Raw genomic sequence first — 23,854 nt, forward strand, 5'->3', positions numbered from 1 at the left:
AAAGCATGTAACCAGTGCTAAAAATTAAAAGGAACTGAGAGACAATTTAGCCCAACCTTGTGATCTGAACTTCAGTATTTTAAAATTTTGTTCCGCGTCTATACTTTTTTCCACCCATAATGTGTGTCAGACCATGTTGTCTTTAATATGTCTTAATTGTTTTGAGTGTATGTATTTGCGTTTTTAAAGGGGTTTGGAAAAAAGTTTGCTAGACGATTCCTGTTGTCAGGTTTTAATTTAAATAATGTGATATATAGCTGATTAATCTTTGTCCGTTGTGGCTTTAAGTTTAGCTAAGGTTTGTGTTTTCTTTTAAGAGGTACAGTTGAAGGTGCTTGGGTGTGGACCAGGAGTCCTTTCTCAGCTGTGCTGTTCTTTATGTTGTGTGTTACACTAAATAGTTATTTCCTGTTAATGATGTGAACTGGTGCGAATTAGTTTTGACCTGAATAGCAGTCAGTGAGGCAAATCGGGCAATTTAGTCTAATAAGGAATTTTGTGCAGTTTGTGATGCTTAACGGTGGAGAATGATTGATTATCTATGGTTTCTTCACAGTTAGGTTATGAGGCAGAGATACTGTTTCTCCTGGCCGGGTGTTGTCTTGTACTGGACCAATGTGCTATTGGGATATTGGCTCAGCCATCTTGGACTGGGATGAAGACAAATTTCTTCAGTTAGAGCATGTGGAACCTGTGGAAGTTTCCTCCATGAAAGGCTGTGGTGGTCACAGATGACTTAATGCATTTAAGAAAATGATTTGTAGGTTTTGAGAATTATGGCGTTGAGATAGAGGATCAGCTGTGATAATTTTGAATGATGGAGCAGGCTTCATGGGCAGAATTGTCTACTCCTAGCTTCTGTCTTGTTAAATGAAACAGCTGAGTTTATGTTAGGGGTACTTGCTGTATTACATACTGTTAACTGACCTCACATCTACATTTTTTTGGAAATTGGAGATATGGTAAATGGTGAAACTATAGTAAAATTGTAGGACACTTCAGCAAATTGGGTTGACATGCAGTAAATGAAGAGGAAAGAATGGCCAGTTGATAGGTTTTGGTAAGAGTGAAAATTTGGAAAATGAACTACATGATTTTTAAAGGAATGCAGGTGGCTTAGGAACACTGGTCTATGTACAGAAATCTTCGAAGTTGGCAGGACTGTTTGAAAAACCTATGAGGTAAACTTGAGGGATCCTTGGCTTTGATAGCGGAATAAGCACAGAAGCATTAAAATTAGACTAATAGTTAATAAAACAATTTTGTTAAGTCTCATCTGGAATATTATGTTCTTTTCTGAGTGCCATATTTCAAGAAGTTAATCAAGATCTTGGTGAGCGTACTAGAAGTGGTTTACAAAAGTAGTGCCAGAAATTAGGACTTCGGTTAAGAGCTTGTTTCCCTTTAAAACACAGTAGGGTGCAAAGAGCTTTGTAAATTTGTAAAAATTTGTTCAAATTGTGACTTATTTTTTTAGAATAAATACATGCAATCAGTTCTAATGGCTCTGATTATTAACCAGAGCTCTCATTTAAGACGATTGGCCAAAGCATCCCATGGTGACTTTTTATGCACAGTAAGGTATTTTGATCTGGCTGCACTTTCTAAGATGACAAATAGTTGCAAGGAAAACAATTGCAGGCTTATAGGTTAAAAAACATGAGTGGTATTATTTGTCGACTAATAAACGGTAAGCACAGGCGCAGTAATTCACGTGGCCATCTTCTGTTTTGGATCATTCTATGGATCTTTTAATTTTGAAATTGGAAGCATTTTTCTATGATTACAGTTAATCTTGTGATCAATCTACATTCCTGTGACAATGAAGTGTGTACCTCAAATGAGCAGACTAACTGTCATATCAGTATTATTTTCTAAACCTGTCCTCCTAATGTCTTCTCAAAATATCTATACCGAAAGCAGTATTTTGCTTTGCTTTTTAAAAAAAATTAAGTGAAACTAAAGCAAAATTTCAAGTCACCCATTGAAGAGAAAAGTTAGTTACCATAATTACAAGCCTTCCAGCACAGCAGAAAAGGACCCTATTCTGGAACTATCCGTCATCAGAATCACTCGAGTGAAATATTTGCCTGGATTTTGATCAGTGAATAAGTGGCATGAAATGTTAATTAACCTTGCAGTTGGCCACTTACTTCAAACCAACATTTTCATTTGCATTTATAATCCTTAGTATTATACTTTCCTATGTTGAAGAGCAAATAACTGAATATCTGCTCCATCTTGCAGATTGAAGAATCCTCACTGAGACACAGTGCCAAGAATTTCACATTATGTATTAATCCCTAAATTAACCTCAGATGCTTCCAGTGCATCTAGCAGCTCTCCCTGTCATTCAGGACTGGTTTCTAACATCTAGATACTTGAGGACGTCCTTACTTGCCTATTGATGCTGCTTCCATTCCTCTAGCTTTTCAATCATGGGATTCTCATTGTTCACTGTGCAGCACAATTTGACACACTGGCCTGCAAGAGGGCAGAATATTACACAGTAGAAGAGTATAACTAGCAGGGGATAAAAATGTCTGCATCTCCTTGGATCGTACCATAACAGCCGCAATAATGCGGATGACATAATGCTGCGCCTTGTGCCTTTGTCAAATCCCAGCTCACCTTCATCGCATTGTCTGGCCTTTCTGTTAAATTCAGGGGATGTAGCATGCACTGTCTGAGCCAGCATTTATTGCCTATCCCTAGTTGCCCTTGAGAAAACAGTGGCAAGCTATTGCCTTGAACAAAATGCAGCCCATTTGGTATAGTTACACCCACCGTGCAGTCAGGGAGGGAATTTCAAGATTTTGACCTGCAACAGTGAAGGAAAGGCTATCTGTAGTACTGGTGGTGGGTTTGGAAGGCATAGTTGTACAGTGGGCCTTTAGCAGTCACTCAAATTACACAGAAGCACTGAGAGTAAGAAAACGTGAACTTAGAACAGAGCCAAAATGTGCTACTTGACAGTGATTAATTTTTGAAGAGCTTGGGAGATACAAGACTCATCCAAATAAGTCACCTTGTGCTCAGTGGTTGGAATTTTCTTTTTGGTAACTGTGACAGGCTGAGAAGGGGGAATAAAGTAGTTTTAACCCAGAGAACTGTTCAACAATTTGGGAAGGCGCAACATTTTCTTGTAAAATTTATTTTAAGTGCAAGGTGAAGAGATGGTAGTTACCAAAAGACTGAATGGTTTGATCATTTAAAAAAATACCATTCATCAATATAGTTTGGGAAGGTTACATTTATACTTCAAAATCTACTTCTTGCATGTTGGCCCTGATCATTTGGAGAGCTAGATGGCGCACTTGTGTATTGTGCAATGTATGGCTAAACACCACCATCAGTTACTTTGGTTTTGCTTTTAACGATTGTCTGTCCTAGAGGTGTGACTGGTCAATATATTTCTTTTAAAACGTGCAGATGTTCCAATGTCTGTTGGAATCATTGACCCTAGGACTAATCCAGCACAACTGAATACAATTGAATTTCTGTGGGACCCAGCAAAACGCACCTCTGCTTTTATTCAGGTTGGTAGAGATGCTTGCTCTCTTTAGCAGATAGAGTTGTTACTTGTGTGAATTGGGTATAACTGGACAGAATTGGAAATGGCGATCTAAACTTATCAAAACATTGAAGTGCACTTCTGAGTGTACTTTTACAGTGAACCAAATAATTATCTGTCTGGCTTTGAAAGTATATAGAATCGTTGGTCTTGAAACAAAGCTGTGCAGTAGTTTTACTTTGGTCATTTTATTGTATGTATTCTCTTAAAATAAAAATTCATAAAATATTTTGTGCAGTTTGTTGCAACTTAATGTTAACACATTCACCTTTGGTCCCAGAAATGCTATTTATTTTTCTTGCAGGTACATTGTATTAGCACAGAATTTACTCCCAGAAAGCATGGGGGTGAGAAGGGGGTTCCGTTCAGGATTCAAATAGACACATTCAAGCAAAATGAAACAGGAGAATATACAGATCACCTTCATTCAGCCAGCTGCCAAATTAAAGTTTTCAAGGTACTGTATGATGCATTTTGTTTTGTTCAAAGTAGTCCTTCCATGCTGCAGTTTGAAGATGATAATGCTGCTGGTGATTTGATATTCTGGCAACTCCCTCTGGGTAGTGAGTATACTTGTCAAATGGTGGTCGTTGTAAAAATAAATGCTTGCCAGCTTGAAACACTGAGCCATTGGAAAGCTTTCGTACCAGTACTTGAAACTACATAACACAAAAATGGTTTATATTTTTCATTTTAATTCAATTTTCCTGAACAGTGTACTTCAGCACATCTGCTATGAAACCAAACTTTTTCTTCCAAGTTACAACTGATAACAGTGCATTTTTTTCATGTTGCTTGAGTCACAATTTGATGGTCGTATTTGTATCTTAAGAAATGGAAGCTCAATGACGTTCTAAACCAGTGTCAAAGCTTTGTTTTTACTTTTCATCTGTATAATGCTAAAACTTGCACAGGTGGTCATCATCAAAGATGGGACTCCTTCAGTTCTGTGTTAATTTGAACCTTTTTATATTGTCGTTGAAACTTGCATGTAGGCATGTCATTTTGTTGTTCCTACAGTGTGAAATTTTAAAATAACTTCACATTTTCTTCCACTTGATTCTGTCTACACCGAGTGTATATTGACTTAATTAGCATTGACACCCCTCTGTAATACCAGTTTTGATGAATAAGTCTAGAATTAATTCTGTTAGTATGTTTGGCAATGGAGAAGAGTATATATTGGCTAAGAAAAATCACTGTTCTTTTATGAGAGGCTTGCTTTGATCGGGAAGAAAGTCATAAGGTAAATCCTGGCTACTTTATTTCCTTCCTACAGCAAAGGCCAGTTACTGTGTCTTCACTAGAATCTGCTGTGTTTGGTTCATGTACCATAATAGTGTTTAAATTTGGCACAAACCTTGTATATACCATACATAACTGGCATATTTGTGCAATTTTGAATTTCTTTTAAGCATCATAAATGCAATAGTTTTTTTACTGGAAAGTTCTGGGTTGCAGAATTTCAGTTTTGCTGTTTTTCTAGCCCAAAGGTGCAGACAGAAAACAAAAAACTGATAGAGAAAAAATGGAGAAGCGAACGGCTCAAGAGAAAGAAAAATATCAACCTTCATATGAAACAACAATCTTAACTGAGGTAAAATACAGGAAAGTAAAGGTTAAGGAAAAAGAAGTAAGAATGCACTCAGCTGTAGTTTTTCTTAAATGCACCCGAAATAGGTGTCTAAATCACACTGACACACTGATTTATGGCAGCCCATGATTACTGTTTTGCATGCAAGTTAACAGGTTTACAAAACCAGTGCAATTTTCTTGTTGCTTTTTGCTTTACGTCAAACGTTTTCAACGTTTTCTGTTTTCATTTTTTCCTGTTCTGTAAATTTTTTTTTCTCTCTCTCTATTCTCTTGCTCCACTCAGTGCAACATATCCTAATCTGGGATGGGAAATAACTGATTAAAGTAGGGAGACAATGAAAGCCATTGAGTCATTCAGACTTGCATTTTTCCAAGGACATATGCAATTCACCCATTAGTGAAGTCCTGTATTGCGGTAAAAGTTCTCCAGGATATTTAAAAATATGTGCAAGATTGCAGCATCTTTCAGCTTTACTACTTCCTTTACAATGTATTCCCTTTTATGTCCAATAATGTGGTTTAGAATTGCACAATTGCTTCTACGTAAACAATTGCTACATGGAAGTAGTTGACTTTTTCTGTGTACCCAGAGGGTTTTCTGTCCAAGTTCTGACTAAACATTTACTAGGATCATTTTGTAACAACACTTGAGCTATGCTTTTTTTCGGCACTCCTGTCCTGCATTCACTATTGTGGCAATATTTTAGGTTTAATCCCTTTTTGAAGCCTTTAGACCTATTATTTTCCATCTTGTAGACTGTGCATATTCTGTTTAAGTGCTCTTTCTGTGCCTTTTATTTCTTGGTACTTTAAATATCTAACTGTTTTGTCCCTTGGAAAAATAAGTTATTTTCTGAGAGTCGTTTTTGTCAATTTCCACCTTTTTTCTGCAGGTGGAAATCAATACAAATCTTGGATCACAGGCCGTCTCTATACTTTGCCTGAAGAACAGACACTTGAACAATGCCTCTTATTTAGATCATTCTATCCTAGAGGGCTTTGCTGCTGAGTCTGCTCTTATACATGTGTTGTTTAGCGGATATTCTCCCTTCCCACCAGCTTACAACCATAGTTGTTCCTTTTGTTCGCCCAAGGTTGACATTTTTAATCCTTTCCAGACAAGGTGGGCATATTTTTAGACAAGGAAGTGCTTCATTCATGAATTTGCACATTCTTTAAAATCTAAATTGCAATACTGGCTCAGGCATAATGCAAAGCGTTGTATTTAACTTTGCATTTTATATAGTATTGTTTGGGTGTAAGTCTGCTCACAGTTTTGAGCATCCAATCAAGCAGTTGCCCTTCTTTTCTGAACTTGTTTTCAGTTTGTTGATGATTTATTTTACAAGGTGAGGTGACCATTTCTGGGATCTTGTCTTGCACAATGTTATTGTTGAGATGTATAGGTTTAAAATAATTTTACTTCGTCTCAGGGGAAAATGTCCTGAGTTGTAGTCTGCTGTCTAATTAACTATGATAACAACTTTGCGTTGACAGGGTATTTGAATGAACTGTCAATAATAGTACTTCAGTCCCTGTACTTTCATACATTGCTGTATGGATCTTCATTAATTTTGTACTTTTAATTCCTGGTCCAACAACAATTACCCTAAATTTATATGAACATTAATAATCATAATTATAGCTTTACCCCTGCTGTTCATCACCATTCTGTTAATCATCTGATCAATAACTTAAGTCATCACTGCATTTTGTAATTATACTCAATTATAGTGTGCTGGTACATTATTGTCGAACCTGTTTTTGAAAAGCATACTCAAAACTCAATGCAGTGTATTTTAGATCATCAGTAAATATTTGTAACAAATTTAATCAGTTGATTTCCCTTTCATTTGTATTCATCACATTCTTACTTTAATTTGACCGTTCAATTTAAATTATTCTTGCATGTCCTGTCTTTGTCATGCTTGCTAATAATGCCATAGTTTATCTTTCTTTACTTTCTTGAAATCTATTACAATATGCATGCAAAGAACCTTAAAAATGCCATGCAATAATAAGCTGGCTCTGTGTTTCAGTGTAGAAAAGTCAGCCTTGTTACAATTGAAAGTTCTTGGTACAAAAATACATGTGACCTGCATTGCTAAAAATATGTATTGCTGCCTCCTGTGGTTATCTATAAAATTGATTAGTTTTAAGATAACATTACAGTGTTGCAGAAGTATTATAGTACGGAAAGTGCTGTACAAGTAGATGCTATAAGTCACCCCAGAATCGAACTAAGTTTGGATCAGTTTTGGTTTGTTGTAAAGTAGTTCCTGGAGGGTCCTGAAGTTTACTTTTTCACCGTACAAGTAATTGGCTTTGAAATTAGAGGGATTTAATTTAAATCAAAGCTTTTGGAGAGGGAGAACCAGTTAAGTTTGTACAAAGATGCTTTCGCATAATCGGATCTTTGCTCGCACAGTGAGGTCACTCAATGTAAGATGGTGTACTTTTTCCAAGAGTGGCGTAACTTCCTGCTCAAGAATTTGATCAAGTGGGTTAAGATGATAGTTAATATTCCAGTATGTGCAAGCAGGTGCATAGTGGTTCAGTGCAGTGTAATGTATGAGATACTTTCTTGTTTTGTCCTTTGATTACTTGATTGTTGTTTTGCTTTTGATAGTATTGGATCATCTTATGTTGTTAAGAAAAATCTAAATATCATAGCACATAATTGATTCAAGGTTAATTTAAGCTGCAGGGCCTTATAAGTGTGTTTTTTTAAAACTAAGAGATTTGAATCTAATTGACAGGAGAACACTTAATCTCAAGGAATTCCACAGCATTGCTAATGTTGTATTTCCACTAATGATATAATCTGCTTTGAAAAAGTATATGCTGGTAACTTTGACTGTGTATAGCTCATTTGAAATCATTGTTACTTTGAAGAATCAACTAATGAGCACCACATTGGGCTGGATAAAGCATGTGCCACAAGGTTTTTGAAATGTTTAATTATAGAGTTGGATTTGTTCATTTTATGTCCTGTGCCATTTTTATTGGCCTTTTTAAGATTTTGGTAGTACATGCTTCCCTACTTCCTCTCTATATTTGGGATGCCAACTTGCAGCCATGTTAAATATCCCTTTTCTTTTGCACTGTTCCACTGTATATTTTTCTGGTCAAGTGGCAAAAAGTGCCTCTGTAGAAAGTGTAAAGTCTAAAAGCAGTGGAAATGCCCAACTTGAGTCTGAGTAGTTCAAGATACCAATCATGCTTGGTGTCCAAACTAGATTGGGCTCAAGCAGAGACCTCTGACCTTAACCAGTACATTGAAGTATGTTAGTTAATTAGGCTTATGGATGGACTGGATCCAAGAGAAGGGCTTTAAGGAAAGAAAAACTGACACTTCACACATTCTAGTTCAACTGTGCCTGCTTATTCGGCTGGATATCCGGCTTCAATTGCCACTTAAAACTTTCAAGACTTGGTCTCCTCTCTCCCAGGCCAAATGCTTTTATTTTTAGTGGAGAATGATCTGGAAGGTGAGAGAATCTTTTGCAGAATTTACAACCAATTTTAAAGGCAAAAGTGGAGGCAATTCTGAGGCAAACTTGGACCAATGAAAGATTTAATAATGTTGCTGTTTCTTTACAATATTATAGGATAGGTGTTTTCTGCAAGTCAGCAAAGATGTACTGAACTTAGTGTTAATTGAAAATAGAAGTAAATATGCTTTTCATCTCTGATTTGTGAAGCTAGTCCACTTATTGTAAAGTCTCGCTTGTTAATGCTGGCGAAAAAGATTTTGAGCTGTACTGGAACAAATAAGCATTGCTATCAAAGTTAAATCATCCATTCTTAAAGCTTTTCTAATGCTTTTAAAGCCCAAATGTCAATTTTTATTAAAGCCTAACTAAAATAATGAAGTCAAATACGTATGCCTGAAGTGAATGCTTGGGATGTTTTGTTTTCAACTACCTTCATTGAACTATGTCAAAAACAACTCGGATGCAAAATAATGCACATGCTAGCATTCTGAGTCAGTCATATTTCTAAGTTATTGGAGAACCGCAAATATTTATTTGGATAATGGCATCTGAAAAGTAAATTGAAGGTCTTGATGGATTCCGTTTTACACATTTTTGTAGTTGAATTTCTGAAAAAAAAATTGGTTAATGTTAAAGAAATGCTTACACTGCTAGGTGTTGTGCTCATGATTTCATGATCTACTGTATAAATTGATCCTAGTCTTTGGTGTCTGTCCAGATGAGACTTGAGCCTATTATTGAAGATGCACTTGAACATGAGCAGAAAAAGTCCACCAAGCGGACTTTGCCAGCAGACTGCGGTGATTCTCTGGCAAAGCGAGGCAGTGTAAGGACTTCTGCTTACCTTTTCGTTGTACAAGACCGCTTGTGCAAGAATACAATCAAAGTGTTAGATATAGGATTAGCTTTTATCGACATGTAACACATACCTGTGAAAGCACTTAGTTTGGACTTTTCTGCAAAACTTTCAACTCCCCTTTCAGGCCCCACCCTCCTAAATCTAACACTTGATACAGAAGCTCTAAATTCCTCAAAGGCCACAAAAATATATTTATCTAGCATATTGCTTTTGAATTTTAGTCATTTAATATTTTACGTGCTCAAAAGCAGTTTGCAATGGAATGCTCGTGGGAAAGTGCTGATGTGAGGTCTTAGCTGAAAGTTATTATGAATTGTTCAATATTGTACAAATATTTTGCTGGAAAAAAACTCCCATTAGCTGAGATTCATATATTTTGCATATTGGTTTTTGTGGCCTAAAGCAGTGAGACATTTTGCATAATATAACAAGTGGATAGTAGAGTAATTGAAACTTATTTCATTGTTCATAATGTGTTCTACTTGGTCTGTGTTTGTTGTTTTTTTTTGTTTTGTCTTTTGTCAACTGTCGTTCTTCCCGTTTCCTGCCTTTCAAAAGCTATAATCTGTTCTTCCCCAGGCTAGCTCAAGTATCCCTTGAGCAGAGCTGTGTAGCATTTGTATATGCATTTTTTTGGAAGGGTGCACTTTAATTTATTGTATGTACAGCTCATTGCTGTCTTTTCACAGAGAATTTAGATCTTACTGGAATGCAAACTCCAGGTTTCAAATTGCTTTCTTTAACACACAAGGCGTTTCTCTAATATTTAGTCTTAAACAGCAGCCACCTTTTGTAGCAGTTGCATCATTTTAAACAGAAAGGGTCTGAGGGGTCAGGGTGGATTATGGTGCTAGTCTTGCACCCAGAAGTCATGAATTCAAATTCCAAAGTAGCAAATTTTGAAACTGAATTCATCAAAGGTATCACCAAAAACACCCGTGAAAGCTGCTGGTTAACCTAGCTGATGCACTGAAGTCCTTCAGGGAACCTTTTACTGGAAATGACTTTAGTCTTGAACAACACAGGCTGAATCTTCTCCAGCTAACTTGGAGTGAGAAATACTGCCCCTTGTCTAAAATTTGCCTTTAATGTTTTTACTTGACCTCCCAATCATTGCTGATTTGGAAGAGAGGGTTTTTTTTAAAAATCTAGGAACTTGGTGCTTGCTTGTCCTGGCTAAAATTCATGGGAAACCTAGCAATGTTAATTTAAAACTGTTCAAATTGACATTTTATTAGCATGAGAAGATGATATCACAATTAAATGAGTTTTTCAAAATTGAGGACAAGACAGTTACTTAAAGGGAAAAGTGTCTTATTTTCTTCCACAAAAACTACCAAAAAAAAAATATTGCTAAATGCGTTTGCCATTTTGGGTTTCTGCCGGGTGTGCCAGTTTTCTCTGACAATCCAAAGATGTACAGTGGCCATGGTAGATTGCCCCATTGCGTCCAGGCATGTGCAGGCTAGGTGGATTAGCCGCGATAAATACAGAATTACAAGGAAAAAATTGGGAAGGGGTGGTGGTAGTGGATGGGATGTTCTTCAGAGTGTTGGTGAGAAATAGAGGCCATTCAGCCCATCAATAATCTGTTCTGTAGGGATTCTATGAAATTCAGTTTTTCTTACAGCTTGCAGAATCTTGAAATGCCTCTGACCCTGCAAACTGCTTCTTGAAACTAATTGTTTGAGCTCATGAAGTCTAGGAAATGCTAGATAAGAATTTGCTGCATGATATCTAATTATGTTTGCTGTTAGTTAGATTTCATTTGGCAGTCTTCATTTTTTTTTGCCAAGAACATTGCTGAAAATGCATGTGGCAACGGTACAGTGAGGGAAAGGAGAATGAGATATGCGAAAAGGACATATGACAGGTATCTCCTTAATGAGTGAGATTTGATCATTTTGAAAGGACTGACAGGAAATAGGCATTTAAAGGGACAAATTCAAAGCCAAGTCAGATACAGTAGGAAAATAAAGTGAAGGATGAAGGGCTTGGATTTAAATTTGTTGAAGGGGCAAAGAGATGAAGGAAACATAGAAAAATAAACTTCTAAAGTCTCTCTGAAAGATAGAAAAAATGAAATTCCGCACTTGATGCTTGATGTTTGGTTCATTAGCAATCGCTCACTCTTGCCACATCTTTTGAAAGGATATTATTCATAAAGGCAAAGTACAAATTCTGTGGTAAGTTTGATGGGAAAATAAAGGCTTTTCTTTCAATAAAGCCAATGGCAGAGTTGTGCCAGTTGCACGGCAACTTTTTATGACTGTTACTTGTCTGAAGTAGCTGTGCCACTTGCAGATAGATTCCAAGTGCCATGAGCATTTCTGTTTCTCTGACAGCAAGTTTTGCCTCACTGGTCTGTATCTTGCTGAAACGGAGCATTTTGCTCCATTTTAGGCCCAGTAACGTGTTGTGGTATTGCATTAACATGTATTATGTTAAAAGGGTACTAGCACAGTAAAGAGATAATGGGAACTGCAGATGCTGGAGAATCCAAGATAACGAAGTGTGGAGCTGGATGAACACAGCAGGCCAAGCAGCATCTCAGGAGCACAAAAGCTGACGTTTCGGGCCTAGACCCTTCTTCAGAGAGGGAACTGGAATAAATAGGGAGAGAGGGGGAGGCGGACCGAAGATGGAGAGAAAAGAAGATAGGTGGGGAGGAAGGAAGGAGATAGGTCAGTTCAGGGAAGACGGACAGGTCAAGGATGTGGGATGAGGTTGGTAGGAAATGGAGGTGTGGCTTGAGATTGGAGGAAGGGATGGGTGAGAGGAAGAACAGGTTAGGGAGGCAGAGGCAGGCTGGGCTGGTTTTGGGATGCACTGGGGGGAGGGGAAGAGCTGGGCTGCTTGTGTGATGCAGTGGGGGGAGGGGACGAACTGGGCTGGTTGTGGGATGCGGTGAGGAAAATAGTGAAGGATGGAGGGCTTGGATTTAAACTTGTTGAAGGGGCAAAGAGATGAAGGAAACATAGAAAAATAAACTTCTAAAGTCTCTCTGAAAGATAGAAAAAATGAAATTCCGCACTTGATGCTTAATGTTTGGTTCATTAGCAATTGCTCACTCTTGCCACATCTTTGAAAGGATCCTGGTGTGGCTACCTCTACATTGGGGAAACCAAGAGGAGGCTTGGGGACCGCTTTGCAGAACACCTCCGCTCGGTTCGCAATAAACAACTGCACCTCCCAGTCGCTAACCATTTTAACTCCCCCTCCTATTCTTCACATGACATGTCCATCATGGGCCTCCTGCAGTGCCACAAGGATGCCACCCGAAGGTTGCAGGAACAGCAACTCATATTCCGCTTGGGAACCCTGCAGCCCCATGGTATCAATGTGGACTTCACCAGCTTCAAAACCTCCCCTTCCCCTCCCACCGCATCCCACAACCAGCCCGGTTTGTCCCCTCCCCCCCACTGCATCTCAAAACCAGCCCAGCCTGTCTCTGCCTCCCTAACCTGTTCTTCCCCTCACCCATCCCTTCCTCCCATCTCAAGCCGCACCTCCCTTTCCTACCTACTAACCTCATGCCACTTCCTTGACCTGTCCATCTTCCCTGGACTGACCTATCCCCTCCCTACCTCCCCACCTATACTCTCCTCTCCACCTATCTTCTTTTCTCTCCATCTTCGGTCCACCTCCCCCTCTCTCCCTATTTATTCCAGAACCCTCACCCCATCCCCCTCTCTGATGAAGGGTCTAGGCCTGAAACATCAGCTTTTGCGCTCCTGAGATGCTGCTTGGCCTGCTGTGTTCATCCAGCTCCACACTTTGTTAACTTGCACAGTAAAGTATGGGCAGTAATGTTATTGTTAAATAAATATTTCTTATTGAAAAATAGCAAGGTCATGATGGGGAAGGCAAAGCAAATTAAGCATTTGTATTGATTTGCCCATGCACAGTTGCTGTCAGACTTGTGCTTAATAATAACGTACCTTGTAAGCGCAACATTATTTTAAAGCAAGATTTGGGCCAACCTGTATCAGACGCATCAAATTTTGGCCATTATCCAGGCTGGCTTTAAGTGGCTTTTGAAATGGATATCCTTTGGCATGGTTAATATAGCAGGTGACAGAGAGAGAGAGATGAGCATTTCCTATACAGGATGGGTTTAATCATTTTTCTTTTAAATTTTCTCAGTTAAAGTATTTTACATAGCCTTCCATTTCAAGCTGCATTATCTTACCTTTCAATTTTTGATCAAATGAAAATGCAACTAATACCAATGGAAATCTGCATAAAACTGTTCGCACAATTAAATATTTTCCCAAGCGTTTTTTATAATTTTGTGTCTAGAAAATACAATTCCAATAATTATTGTTGGAGATGAAAATAAGGAAAACGTAAAGCCAACTGAAATATCTTTCATCCAGGGTTTTTCAGTCTATTTTGTTGTATCTTTTGGTTGATCTTTAAAGCTGGAAGGAAAGTTTTGGTAAGATTATTTTGCCCTGCACAAGTTTCTCTCGTTGACAGTTTATGGATCATCTTTGTTACTCATGGAGCTGACAGTAAAATGAGAGGGGTTTAAATAAAACAACAAAGTATCAGATCAAGTTGGCAGTGTGGAAAAGAGAAACATAGTTACTTTCATCCCCATACCTGTGTAACTTGGAACTTGTGAAAACAAATTCAAGTCGAGCCTGTTAACGGGTTTTCTTTTCTTGAAAATCTGCTGGTGCAGAGCACTGATTAGCCTGACCGAAATGCTTTGTGGAGTATCAAGTCTTTTTATATTCATTTTTAACAAAAAATTGGAGTTTTTCTGCCTGTTATTCGTGATCTGAGTTGGCTGTTCTTTTTTCTGCCAGATGTTGAGAGCTCCACACTCGCTTAAAGTGCTCGTTACCATGGTTTGACGTTTTCTAATACACTATTTAGGGGAATATTAAACTTTATAAAGAGTCAGGAGTTCTCTTAGCCTGGCTAATGTTTTTCCTTCAACACTAAAAATAAAAACAGTTGATTGATTTTGGCTATCTGCAAATCTGATGTGCGCCTAATGGGCTGCCATATTTGCTTACATGACAGTGAGGAATTGGAAAGTAATTCTCTGACTCTGAAATGTTTTTGATTTTGCATGTGAGCAGGTATTAATGTGGATACATTTTCAGTATCTGAAAGCGAACATACATGTAGCTTTCAATGCAATTCAACTCGTTGATACTTTTTTTGTATACTCACATCGAGAGGTTGAGGTGCTGCAAAGCTGATTAGTTTTTTTTTGCTTGACTCTAGGTAATATCCAAAGAGTATGGCATATTCTTTGTTATAATTTCTTCTGATCCCAATGTTAGAACAGTTATCCTCATTGTTTCTGAGCAGTGTGGCAACTTTGTGGAAAATGACATCTGGTTCTAAGTTGTGGAACTATGCTGATGGAAACTGCTGAATTCTCACCAATAGAAAGTTAGCTTCACTCTTACCATTTTTGAGCCCAATGTACGTTGGGAATTTGATCTTGACTAACTTTTCAATTTGAATGATTTATGTTGCCTAGTTTCATGTTAGTCACTAGATTAACTAAATCTATAACATTGCCAATGGATCCATATCATTTTACTGCTGTTCCACAGTGGAAATTTTTTCTTTTGCAAGCAAAGTTAATATTTCTATTGAAGTTTTTAGCTTTTTTTTTGTAGATCCATTTAGTATGGTTTATAATCGGTTCAACTATCTAAAGAAATTAAGTATAATGCAAAACAGCGAATTTAACATCCTCAGTAAACTTTTGTTTATAGTTTACAATACAGTGGCGTAGAGAAGAATTTAAAGTAATCATTCTGTGTTAAAGAATGTCACCCAGTTGTATGACCCAGAAACTTAACTATCAATCGCGTTTTTATTACGTTTTGAAGCTTGTTTACATATTTGAACCAAGACCTGTATTGAAATTAAGATAATGCAGCACAACTGTTTATGGGGCATGTTATTACATGTATTCTACTTCACAGCATTTTTTTTTCTTTTGTTAACACCTTAATTTGAAATTTTTCCCCTTTTTGCTTATATAATTCTTTTCTTAATTATACACGCAATTTTTCGTGGTGCCTCCAAAAACAGACCATTTGCTTCATTCACTTGGCTATTGTTAGTGATTTGTCATTTGCATGTTGAAATATCTTCAGTTCTTAGTTCTGCTTTCCACCCCCTGCTCATGCGTAATTGCACATTTCATTTGTACCTAAAAGGGAATTCTTTTTCTACATGTTTTGATTTTAAATTTGAAGCCTAATCCTTTGTCTCTTTTAATTTACTGCAGTGCTCTCCTTGGCCGGATAATGCCTATGTAAACAACAGCCCTTCTACCACTCCAGCATTTACTTCTGGACAAGTCACTACTTACAGTGTTCCTGACAGGTAACGTGATATTGATTTCAGTTTAAAGTATTTGCATTAAAACTTAGTAAAATTAAGCATCTGTCCTGATAGTTTAACACAAGTCAATTTATATTCAGGACTTGGGCAATACAGATTTACAGTAGTAAAATATTTTTCCTTTAATTAAAATAAGTGAAGTTGAAACTGCAACTCATAAATGCTATTGTTTTGCAGTAACTCTTCTTCACCAAATCATCAAGGAGAAGGGACACCACAGTATGTAGTGGAGGTATGTGTCTCCCACAGCAGTAAAGCTTGAGGATTACTTTTAGTGGGCAATGCACAGTTTGCCTTTATCAGAAAGTAATACTATTAATTTTTGGTTGTGGGTATTACATCCAAGTCTATTTTGAAACGTTAAACTATTCAGTATGGAATATATTTGCTATTTAAATCTGGGATTGTTTAGATAAACTGGATTAGTTATAATTGGCCACTGCTTTCTTGTCTGTCTTGCCATACTCCTGTCCACCAAGTTGATTCTAATGCTCAGTGTCTTGCAGAAATATAAAAATGTTAATCTTTAGAAATATTCAACTAGTCATTTTGATCATTCAGAACTTGCTACCATTGAAACAGACACATTTTTTGTCAAGGCATTTTTTCCTACTCGCGTCAGGACAGTTTGCCAGAATAGCAGTTTGAAGGGCAAACTGACATTGGTTGATAAGTGGATACTGATTAGTAGAGGCATCATGATGGAAACTACAGAAGTTAACAGCGATTGACAGTTAACTGTCAGGCTTTGTTGATGCTTTAAACCAGCAATATTGACTGAGATAACAAAGTGTGGAGCTGGACGAACACAGCAGGCCGAGCAGCATCTTAGGAGCACAAGAGCTGACGTTTCGGGCCCAGACCTTGTGTACAGTTCTGGTCACCCTGCAAAAGGCAGGATATTATTAAATTGGAGAGGGGTCAAGAAAGATTTACCAAGCTGTTGCAGGGACTGGAGGGTTTGAGTTATAAGGATGGGCTGGGATGTTTTTCATTGTAGCTTAGGAGGTTAGCGGATAGCCATAAATCATGAGGGGCATAGATAAAGTGAATAGCAAAGATGTTTTCCCTAGGATGGGTGAGTACAAAACTAGGGGGCATATTTTTAAGGTGAAGGGAGAAAGATTTGAGGGACATGAGGAGGAACCTTTTCATACAGAGGGTCGTTCATGTGTAGAATGAACTGCCAGACAAAGCGGTAGATGTCGGCACAGTTACAACATTTCAAGACTTTTGGATAGGCATGTGAATTGAAAAGATTTAGAGAAATATGGGCTAAATGCAGACAAGTGGGAGTAGTTTAGTTTGGGAAACTTAATTGGCATGGTAGGACCGAAGGGTCTGTGTCCATGCTGTATGACTCCATGACTGATTAGTTTAATCATTGCCCTGACAATGAGCAAGGTACTGACCGTACCCAATCAGGCTGCAAAATTCTTGTGTTCAACATTGAATATAATTCTGTGAGTGGACAACATTAGTTGGATAATCCTGAGTATGCAGAATTGCACTGATTTTTAATGTTTTCTATGGGACTCAGTGTGGTGCACTTGCATATACTAGAAACTACATATTACCTTAGGCCCCATCTGAAATACATATATCCAGTTCTGGTCACCCTGGTAAAAGAAGGATATTACCAAGCTGGAGAGGGTTCAGAAGAGATTTACCAGGATGTTGCTGGGAGTGAAGGGTTTGACTTATGAGGAAAAGCTGGATAGGCTGGGACTTTTTTCACTGGAGAGTAAGAGGTTGAGAGATGACCTTCTAGAAGTTTACAAAATAATGAAGGATATAGGTGGAGTTAATGGTAGTTGTCTTTTCCCTGGGATGGGATATTTCAAGACTGAGTGGCACATTTTTGAGGTGAGACGCGAGAGACTTGAAAAAGACATGAGGGGAAAATTTTTTTAGAGGGTGGTTTCTGTATTGAATGAATTTCCTGAGGATGTGGTGGGAATGGGTACAATTACAATGTCCAAAAGACATTTGGATAAGTACATGAAAGGTTTGGAGGGATACAGGCCAGGAATAGGCAGGTAGTCCCAAACTAAACTAGTCCTATGTTCAGAATGGACTGGTTGGACCGAAGGGTCTGTTCTGTGCTGTGTGACTCTATGACCAGACTGGGCCCTGTCCTTTGCAGAAAGAAATAGCACAAGTACATGTGTGCCTGTTTTGGCTCAACAAAATAGGTGACAGAAGTCCACTAGGTAGTTTTTGTTTTAGGGGGATGCTTTGACGATTTGGAGTCAACCTGACTGAAAATGTAAACAAGCTTGGCAGTTAACTATCAATCATCAATAGCTGATGCATTTATCATAGCAACGTATTTAATGAAACAGAATCAATTTGGAAACCTGTTAGTGGCCTCCTTTCATTTAGTTGGTTTTCCCCTTAAACCCTTATTCTTGTGAATGTTCTTGATATGACAAGCTTCGACTAATTGTCTTTTTTTTCAGCCATGTATAAATATTCAATCATTGGCAGTATTTCTCCTCTACCGGTCTAACAGTGCTAATTTTCTTAAGTGTGATTATAGCAATTGTGAAATTTCAAATTGCTGTATATAAGAATTTCAACCTTTTATGTTTTTACAGGCATTCTAAATAAATTCTTATTCCCCAGTTAGTCATGAAATATGTCTGATTTGAGACCAAATAAATTAAACTGGTAACATTAAAAATGTTTGTTTAATAAATCCCAGGCCTTTTTTTTTAGTCCTTTTTTGTTTTTAAATATTGGGTGCAAGAGAGTGGCGTATATTTTAGCAGTGTTGTAGTTGCAAGAACTGTAAAACATAACATTATGGCTGTCTCATCTGCAGAAGTCTCAATGATAAAACAGAAAAAGTAGTGCCTAAGTGTTGATTTAGAATAGTGATTCCCAGAAGTATTGACCATATAAGCCTAAATTTCCGGATTGTATGTACAGATCCAAAATTAAAATTAAATTAGATCTTGAAAGGCAACTTTGGAGTAATGGAGACAACAACACTATATAGAGTCATAAAGCATGGAATCAGACCTTTAGGTCCAACCAGTATGTATGAACATAATCCTAAACTAAACTAGTCCCACCTGCCTGCTCCTGGCCCATATCCCTCCAAACCTCCCCTATTCATGTACTTTTGCAAATATTTTTTAAATGTTGTAAATGTACCCACATTCACCACTTCCTCAGGAAGCTCATTCCACATGCAAACCACACTGTTATTAAAGAAAAATAAAACTTTCCCCATGTCTTTTTTTTTCAATGTCTCTCAGCTCACTTCTTAAAAAAATATTCTCCCTAGTCTTGAAGTCCCCCACCTGAGGGAAAGACAACTACCATTAACTCTATCAATGCCCCTCATTATTATCTAATGGGGCAGCACGGTGGCTCAGTGGTTAGCACTGCAGCCTCACAGTGCCAGGGACCCGGGTTCAATTCCCGCCTCAGGCGTCTGTCTGTCTCAGTGGAGTTTGCACGTTCTCCCCGTGTCTGCATGGGTTTCTTCCGGGTGCTCCGGTTTCCTCCACAGTCCAAAGATGTGCAGGTGAGGTGGATTGGCCATGCTAAATTGCCTGTAGTGTTCAGGGGTGTGTGGGTTATAGGGGGATGGGTCTGGGTGGAATGCTTCAAGGGGCGGTGTGGACTAGTTGAGCCGAAGGGCCTGTTTCCACACTGTAGGGAATCTAATCTAAACTTCTAGAAGGTTGCCTCTCAACCTCCTATGCTCCACTGAAAAAGGTCCATCCTGCCTAGCCCTTCATTATAACTCAAATCTTCTATGCCTGTCAATATCCTGGTAAATTTCTCTTGAACCCTAAAGAGCTTGATAACATCCTTCTTATAACTGGGTGACCAGAACTGTACACAGCATTCCATAAGACGCCTCACCGGTATACTGTACAATCTCAACATAACGTCCCAACTCCTATACTCAAAGGGCTGAACAATGAAGGCAAATGTGCCAGACAGCTTTTCGACCACGCTGTCAATATGTGGCGCAAACTTCAAAGAACTTTGTACCTGAGCTCCTAGGTCCTTCTGTTCTACAACACCGCACAAGGCCCTATCATTAACTGTATAAACCCTACCCTTGTTTGTTGCGCTAAACTGCAATACCATGTGTTTATCCAGATTGAACTCCATCTGCCATGTTTTTCAGCCCATTGACACATTTGATCAAGATCCCTCTAATCTTAGAAAATGTTCTGCAGTCGACTGTGCTAACAATTTTCGTGTCGTCCACAAAAGCCAATCCCTGTGGAACATGACTAGTGACATGCCTCGAATCTGAAAAGCAATCCTCCACCACCATTCCATTATCTGCTGTTAAGACAATTATGTAAGCTCACCCTAAATCCCATGTGACCTAATTTACCAGTTAGCCTACCATGCAGAACTTTGTTGAAGACTTTACCAAAGCCCCAAGTAACAATATATCTACTGTTCTGCCCACGTTAATCTTTTTGGTAATTTCTTCAAAAAACCCAATCAAGTTCGTGACGCACGATTTTTCTCACATAAAATCATGCTGTCTATCAATAATCAGTTTTTAACCTTTCTAAATCTCCATAAATCCTACCTTTTTATAATAACCCCCAACAATTTACCGTCAACCAAAGTCAAACCCGCAGGTCTATGGTTCCCTGGTTTCTCCTTGCAGCATTTCTCAAACAAAGTTACAACATTGGCCACCCTCCAGTTGTCAGGCACTTTACCCAGAGTTAAAGATGATGCCAATATTTCTGTGAGGGGTCTTGCAATTTCTTCCCTTACTTCCTACAGCTAGCGGGGATACATTAAATCAAGTCTCAGAAATTTTATCCACCTTTTATATTCTGTAAGACCACCTGAACTTCCTCTTTTTATGTTAGGTGAACTGCTTTAAAAACATCGAAATCTATTTCTTTGCATTTTCAAGTATCCATTTCTTCTTCGACAGTAATTCACAATATTTGAAGGGTTTGGAAAAGGCCTGCCAAATCAAAACTGCATTCCATGAGAACCATTATAGTGTGAGATCCTATTTTAGGGCTAATTTAAATGGCATTATTTGAACAATATTACATAAAAGAAAGTAATACCAAATTAAAATTTTATCTTCTTGATGGATATGCTTTCTGCTTTCCTTGTTTATTTTGTGAGCGTAAACATTTTGCTGTTATAGAGAATACGCTTCAAGGGGGAATTCATTCCTCTTTAAGTGCAAAGCCCTTTGCTTTTCACAATAGGTGGAATTTGATGAGCTCCAAATAAGGAAAAGCCATGATTGGGTTCAGATTCAACCAAGTCCCTCTACTGTAATCCCTGGCATTATGCATGATTGCAGTTGCACAACTGCACCTGCTTATGTACAACATCTGTCTCCCTTGCTTTTGAATTCCAGGTTTTATTTGTGCTTCTAGCTTGTCCTCCTGACTTGAAATTTTGAAGTAAATTTAACGAAATACTATCTATTTCTATAGAAATTCTCAAATATTTCATTTATAAATAAAGTTCATGCAGTTGGCAAGAACAGGAATGGATTTTTGGAAACTGTTTAGCAAAACATTAACTGAGATCTTTAAAAGGGGCCAAGATTCAGAATTGCCAGTTGCGACTGTCTACGTTGGAAATTATCTAGGGATGAGAAAGCAGAAAGTGAAGTACGCATTGGGGAAGTAAATTAGTGGATTATGAGAAGGAGCTTTTTTTAAGCTTCTGCCCATTTTATTGCCTTGAAAGTAAGTGCTATTTGCAATATATTTTCAATTAAGTTCATCACCTTTGCTAAGATGATTCCAGGTAGTAAGCTCCAGAGAAATCTGGATCCATTTAACTGGATGTTCTAAGGAATGGAAGATAGATTTTAATCTGGATCAGGATCAGGTAATCCCTACTGCACCTCTAATAGCCTGTTTTATACCTTCTTCATCTTGAACATTATCCAGTGCTCATTGAGCTGGATTTCAACATGAACACTTTGCAAGCTTCAGGTCATTTGAAATACTAGAGCCTGTTTTTGCAACCCGCAGATAGTCATCCCAGATATTCTGGCTCTCCAACCTGTCTCTATTGAATTGAAACTGTTCATGCCCATTACTAAATGTTTCCTGTTGCTACACACTCTTCTCTCCCCGCCCCCCCGCACCCCCCCCCCCCCCACCCCCAAAGATAATGGGTTCACAGTCCACTCTGTCATGTTGACCAAATGTTGTAAATCTCTTCATTTGTTTGCCTGTGCCAAAAGAAATTTTGAATCTGTCAGCCACCAATCGTTTACACCGTACTCATGGTTCTAGGAACAGATGAGGTGATATAGTGATGTAATGTTAATATCTGATTTTAGGGATAATTAGCTGAATACTTATCAAATTATCTCTAGGAGACAGTGTAAGTGCAGGCACTTTGAATAAAAATAGCTGCCAGTCCATTTTGCTGCATCTTAACACTTTGCTGTTTTCCCCTTCTGCACAAAAAGTGAGCTGAGATTGCAATAGATGCAGTAACCTTTTAAGGTTGCATATGTTTTCTCCACATTTAATATCAAGGGTATAAATAATTAGCTGTGTGCATAAGGTATTAGTTTGAAGGGAATATTTTTGTAGAATTAAAATGTTTTCCAACGCAGGAGGAATTTGTCACAAAAATGGCCTTTTGCTCCAGAATTCATGGAGCCTTGACTGAAGTTTAATGAAATCTCTGCCTTTTATACATATTATATTTTTCCCCTCCTTCAGCAACTGTGTCCAGCAGCTACAATACAGGAGGCCCAGCAGTGGTTGCACAAGAATAGATTCTCGACATATGCGAGATTATTCTCAAATTTCTCAGGTATAGATTGTTCCTCTTTCTAGTTTACTAAATATAGTTTGCCAATAAGAATGATACCACGTGGTGGAGCTAGTCTATTAAATAGGATTTTATAACCATTTTAACAAGATAAGGATGCAGTGTTGATTTCTCATTCTCAATGATGGTGCTTTGAAAATGCTAAATAGATTTCTTTTCAGGAGGACTATTTTGAATGTAAGTAACCTGACTGAGCTCTGCAATTTGGCTGTCATCAGGAACAGTTCACCTATTGTCATTGTAGTATTAAGGGATGGGAGAAAAGTTTTGATAGGGTGGGAGGGCATTCTGAGAAATGTCGAGTGTCAATTCTGTTATCACTACTAAATATAATTTAATCAGAGATTCCTGGATATTATTAATGTTTTAGTCAAATCATTAAAATGTTGTGATTACCTTGTGCTAGCTCTGGGTTTTTTTAAAAACATGTTCTTCTGTCAGTTAAGAATAATCCATTTGGTTCCGGTGAAGTCTCATTATGTGATGCTTTCTCAGGTTCTGATTTACTGAAGTTGACACGAGATGATCTTGTCCAGATCTGTGGCTCAGCTGATGGGATTAGATTGTTCAATGCACTCAAAGCAAGGTAATGTTTCAGAAGTCAAATTTAAAATTGCTCACATTTGATTACATCACAGATGTCAAACACACATTATATAGTAGACCTGATCTGAACATGGTCCTTGGAGAGGGCTATTTTCAATGAATTATTTGGATATACCTGGCACAAAACGTGTGTATTTTATATCCTCTATCTCTGTTATCCTGTACCTGATATATATATATGTGATGTGGCCAGGGTCATGTTAGTTTTTGCTTTTCCTTTTCAACCTGGCAGTTCATTTCACATTTCTTTATCATGTCCCCTCTTGGCTTCTCTCCCACTCAAAATGCTGCATGCTGCTCGCTCTCTTCTGCAGGAAATGTGATACCTCATGTTCAGGGAATTTCCAATTCTACACTTCCCCGTCCAGAGTTCTAGTCGCTTAACTTTTTGGCCCATGTCATTCTCTGTCTGAATTCCAATTTCCCAATTCCTACACAATCCCTGCAGCCCCAGTCTTCAGTCTTTTCCTCAAAAGTAACTCTTCTCTCTAAGCAAAGTGGTGCTCGGTCTGCTGA

General features: G+C 38.1%; 1 protein-coding gene across 7 annotated transcripts in view; it reads left to right on the forward strand.

Annotated features, from left to right (window-relative positions):
- LOC125451943 (upstream-binding protein 1-like) overlaps positions 1-23,854 on the forward strand; it is a 56,732-nt gene that overhangs the window by 16,824 nt on the left and 16,054 nt on the right. For 5 of the 7 annotated variants that reach the window (XR_007247419.2, XR_007247421.2, XR_007247420.2 and 2 more), the window contains exons 5-12: positions 3,433-3,539; positions 3,879-4,031; positions 5,061-5,171; positions 9,386-9,493; positions 15,795-15,892; positions 16,088-16,142; positions 22,621-22,714; positions 23,228-23,318. Coding sequence is in view for 4 of the 7 variants with exons in the window: in XM_048529713.2 (XP_048385670.1) it covers positions 3,433-3,539; positions 3,879-4,031; positions 5,061-5,171; positions 9,386-9,493; positions 15,795-15,892; positions 16,088-16,142; positions 22,621-22,714; positions 23,228-23,318 (817 nt within the window). In the remaining 3 variants the exon portion in view is untranslated. The remainder of the gene's footprint in view (positions 1-3,432; positions 3,540-3,878; positions 4,032-5,060; positions 5,172-9,385; positions 9,494-15,794; positions 15,893-16,087; positions 16,143-22,620; positions 22,715-23,227; positions 23,319-23,854) is intronic. The other 2 variants (XM_048529716.2, XM_048529717.2) reach the window with 1 other exon arrangement.

Source organism: Stegostoma tigrinum, chromosome 5 (genome assembly GCF_030684315.1).
Source record: "Stegostoma tigrinum isolate sSteTig4 chromosome 5, sSteTig4.hap1, whole genome shotgun sequence".
Classification (NCBI taxonomy): domain Eukaryota; kingdom Metazoa; phylum Chordata; class Chondrichthyes; order Orectolobiformes; family Stegostomatidae; genus Stegostoma; species Stegostoma tigrinum.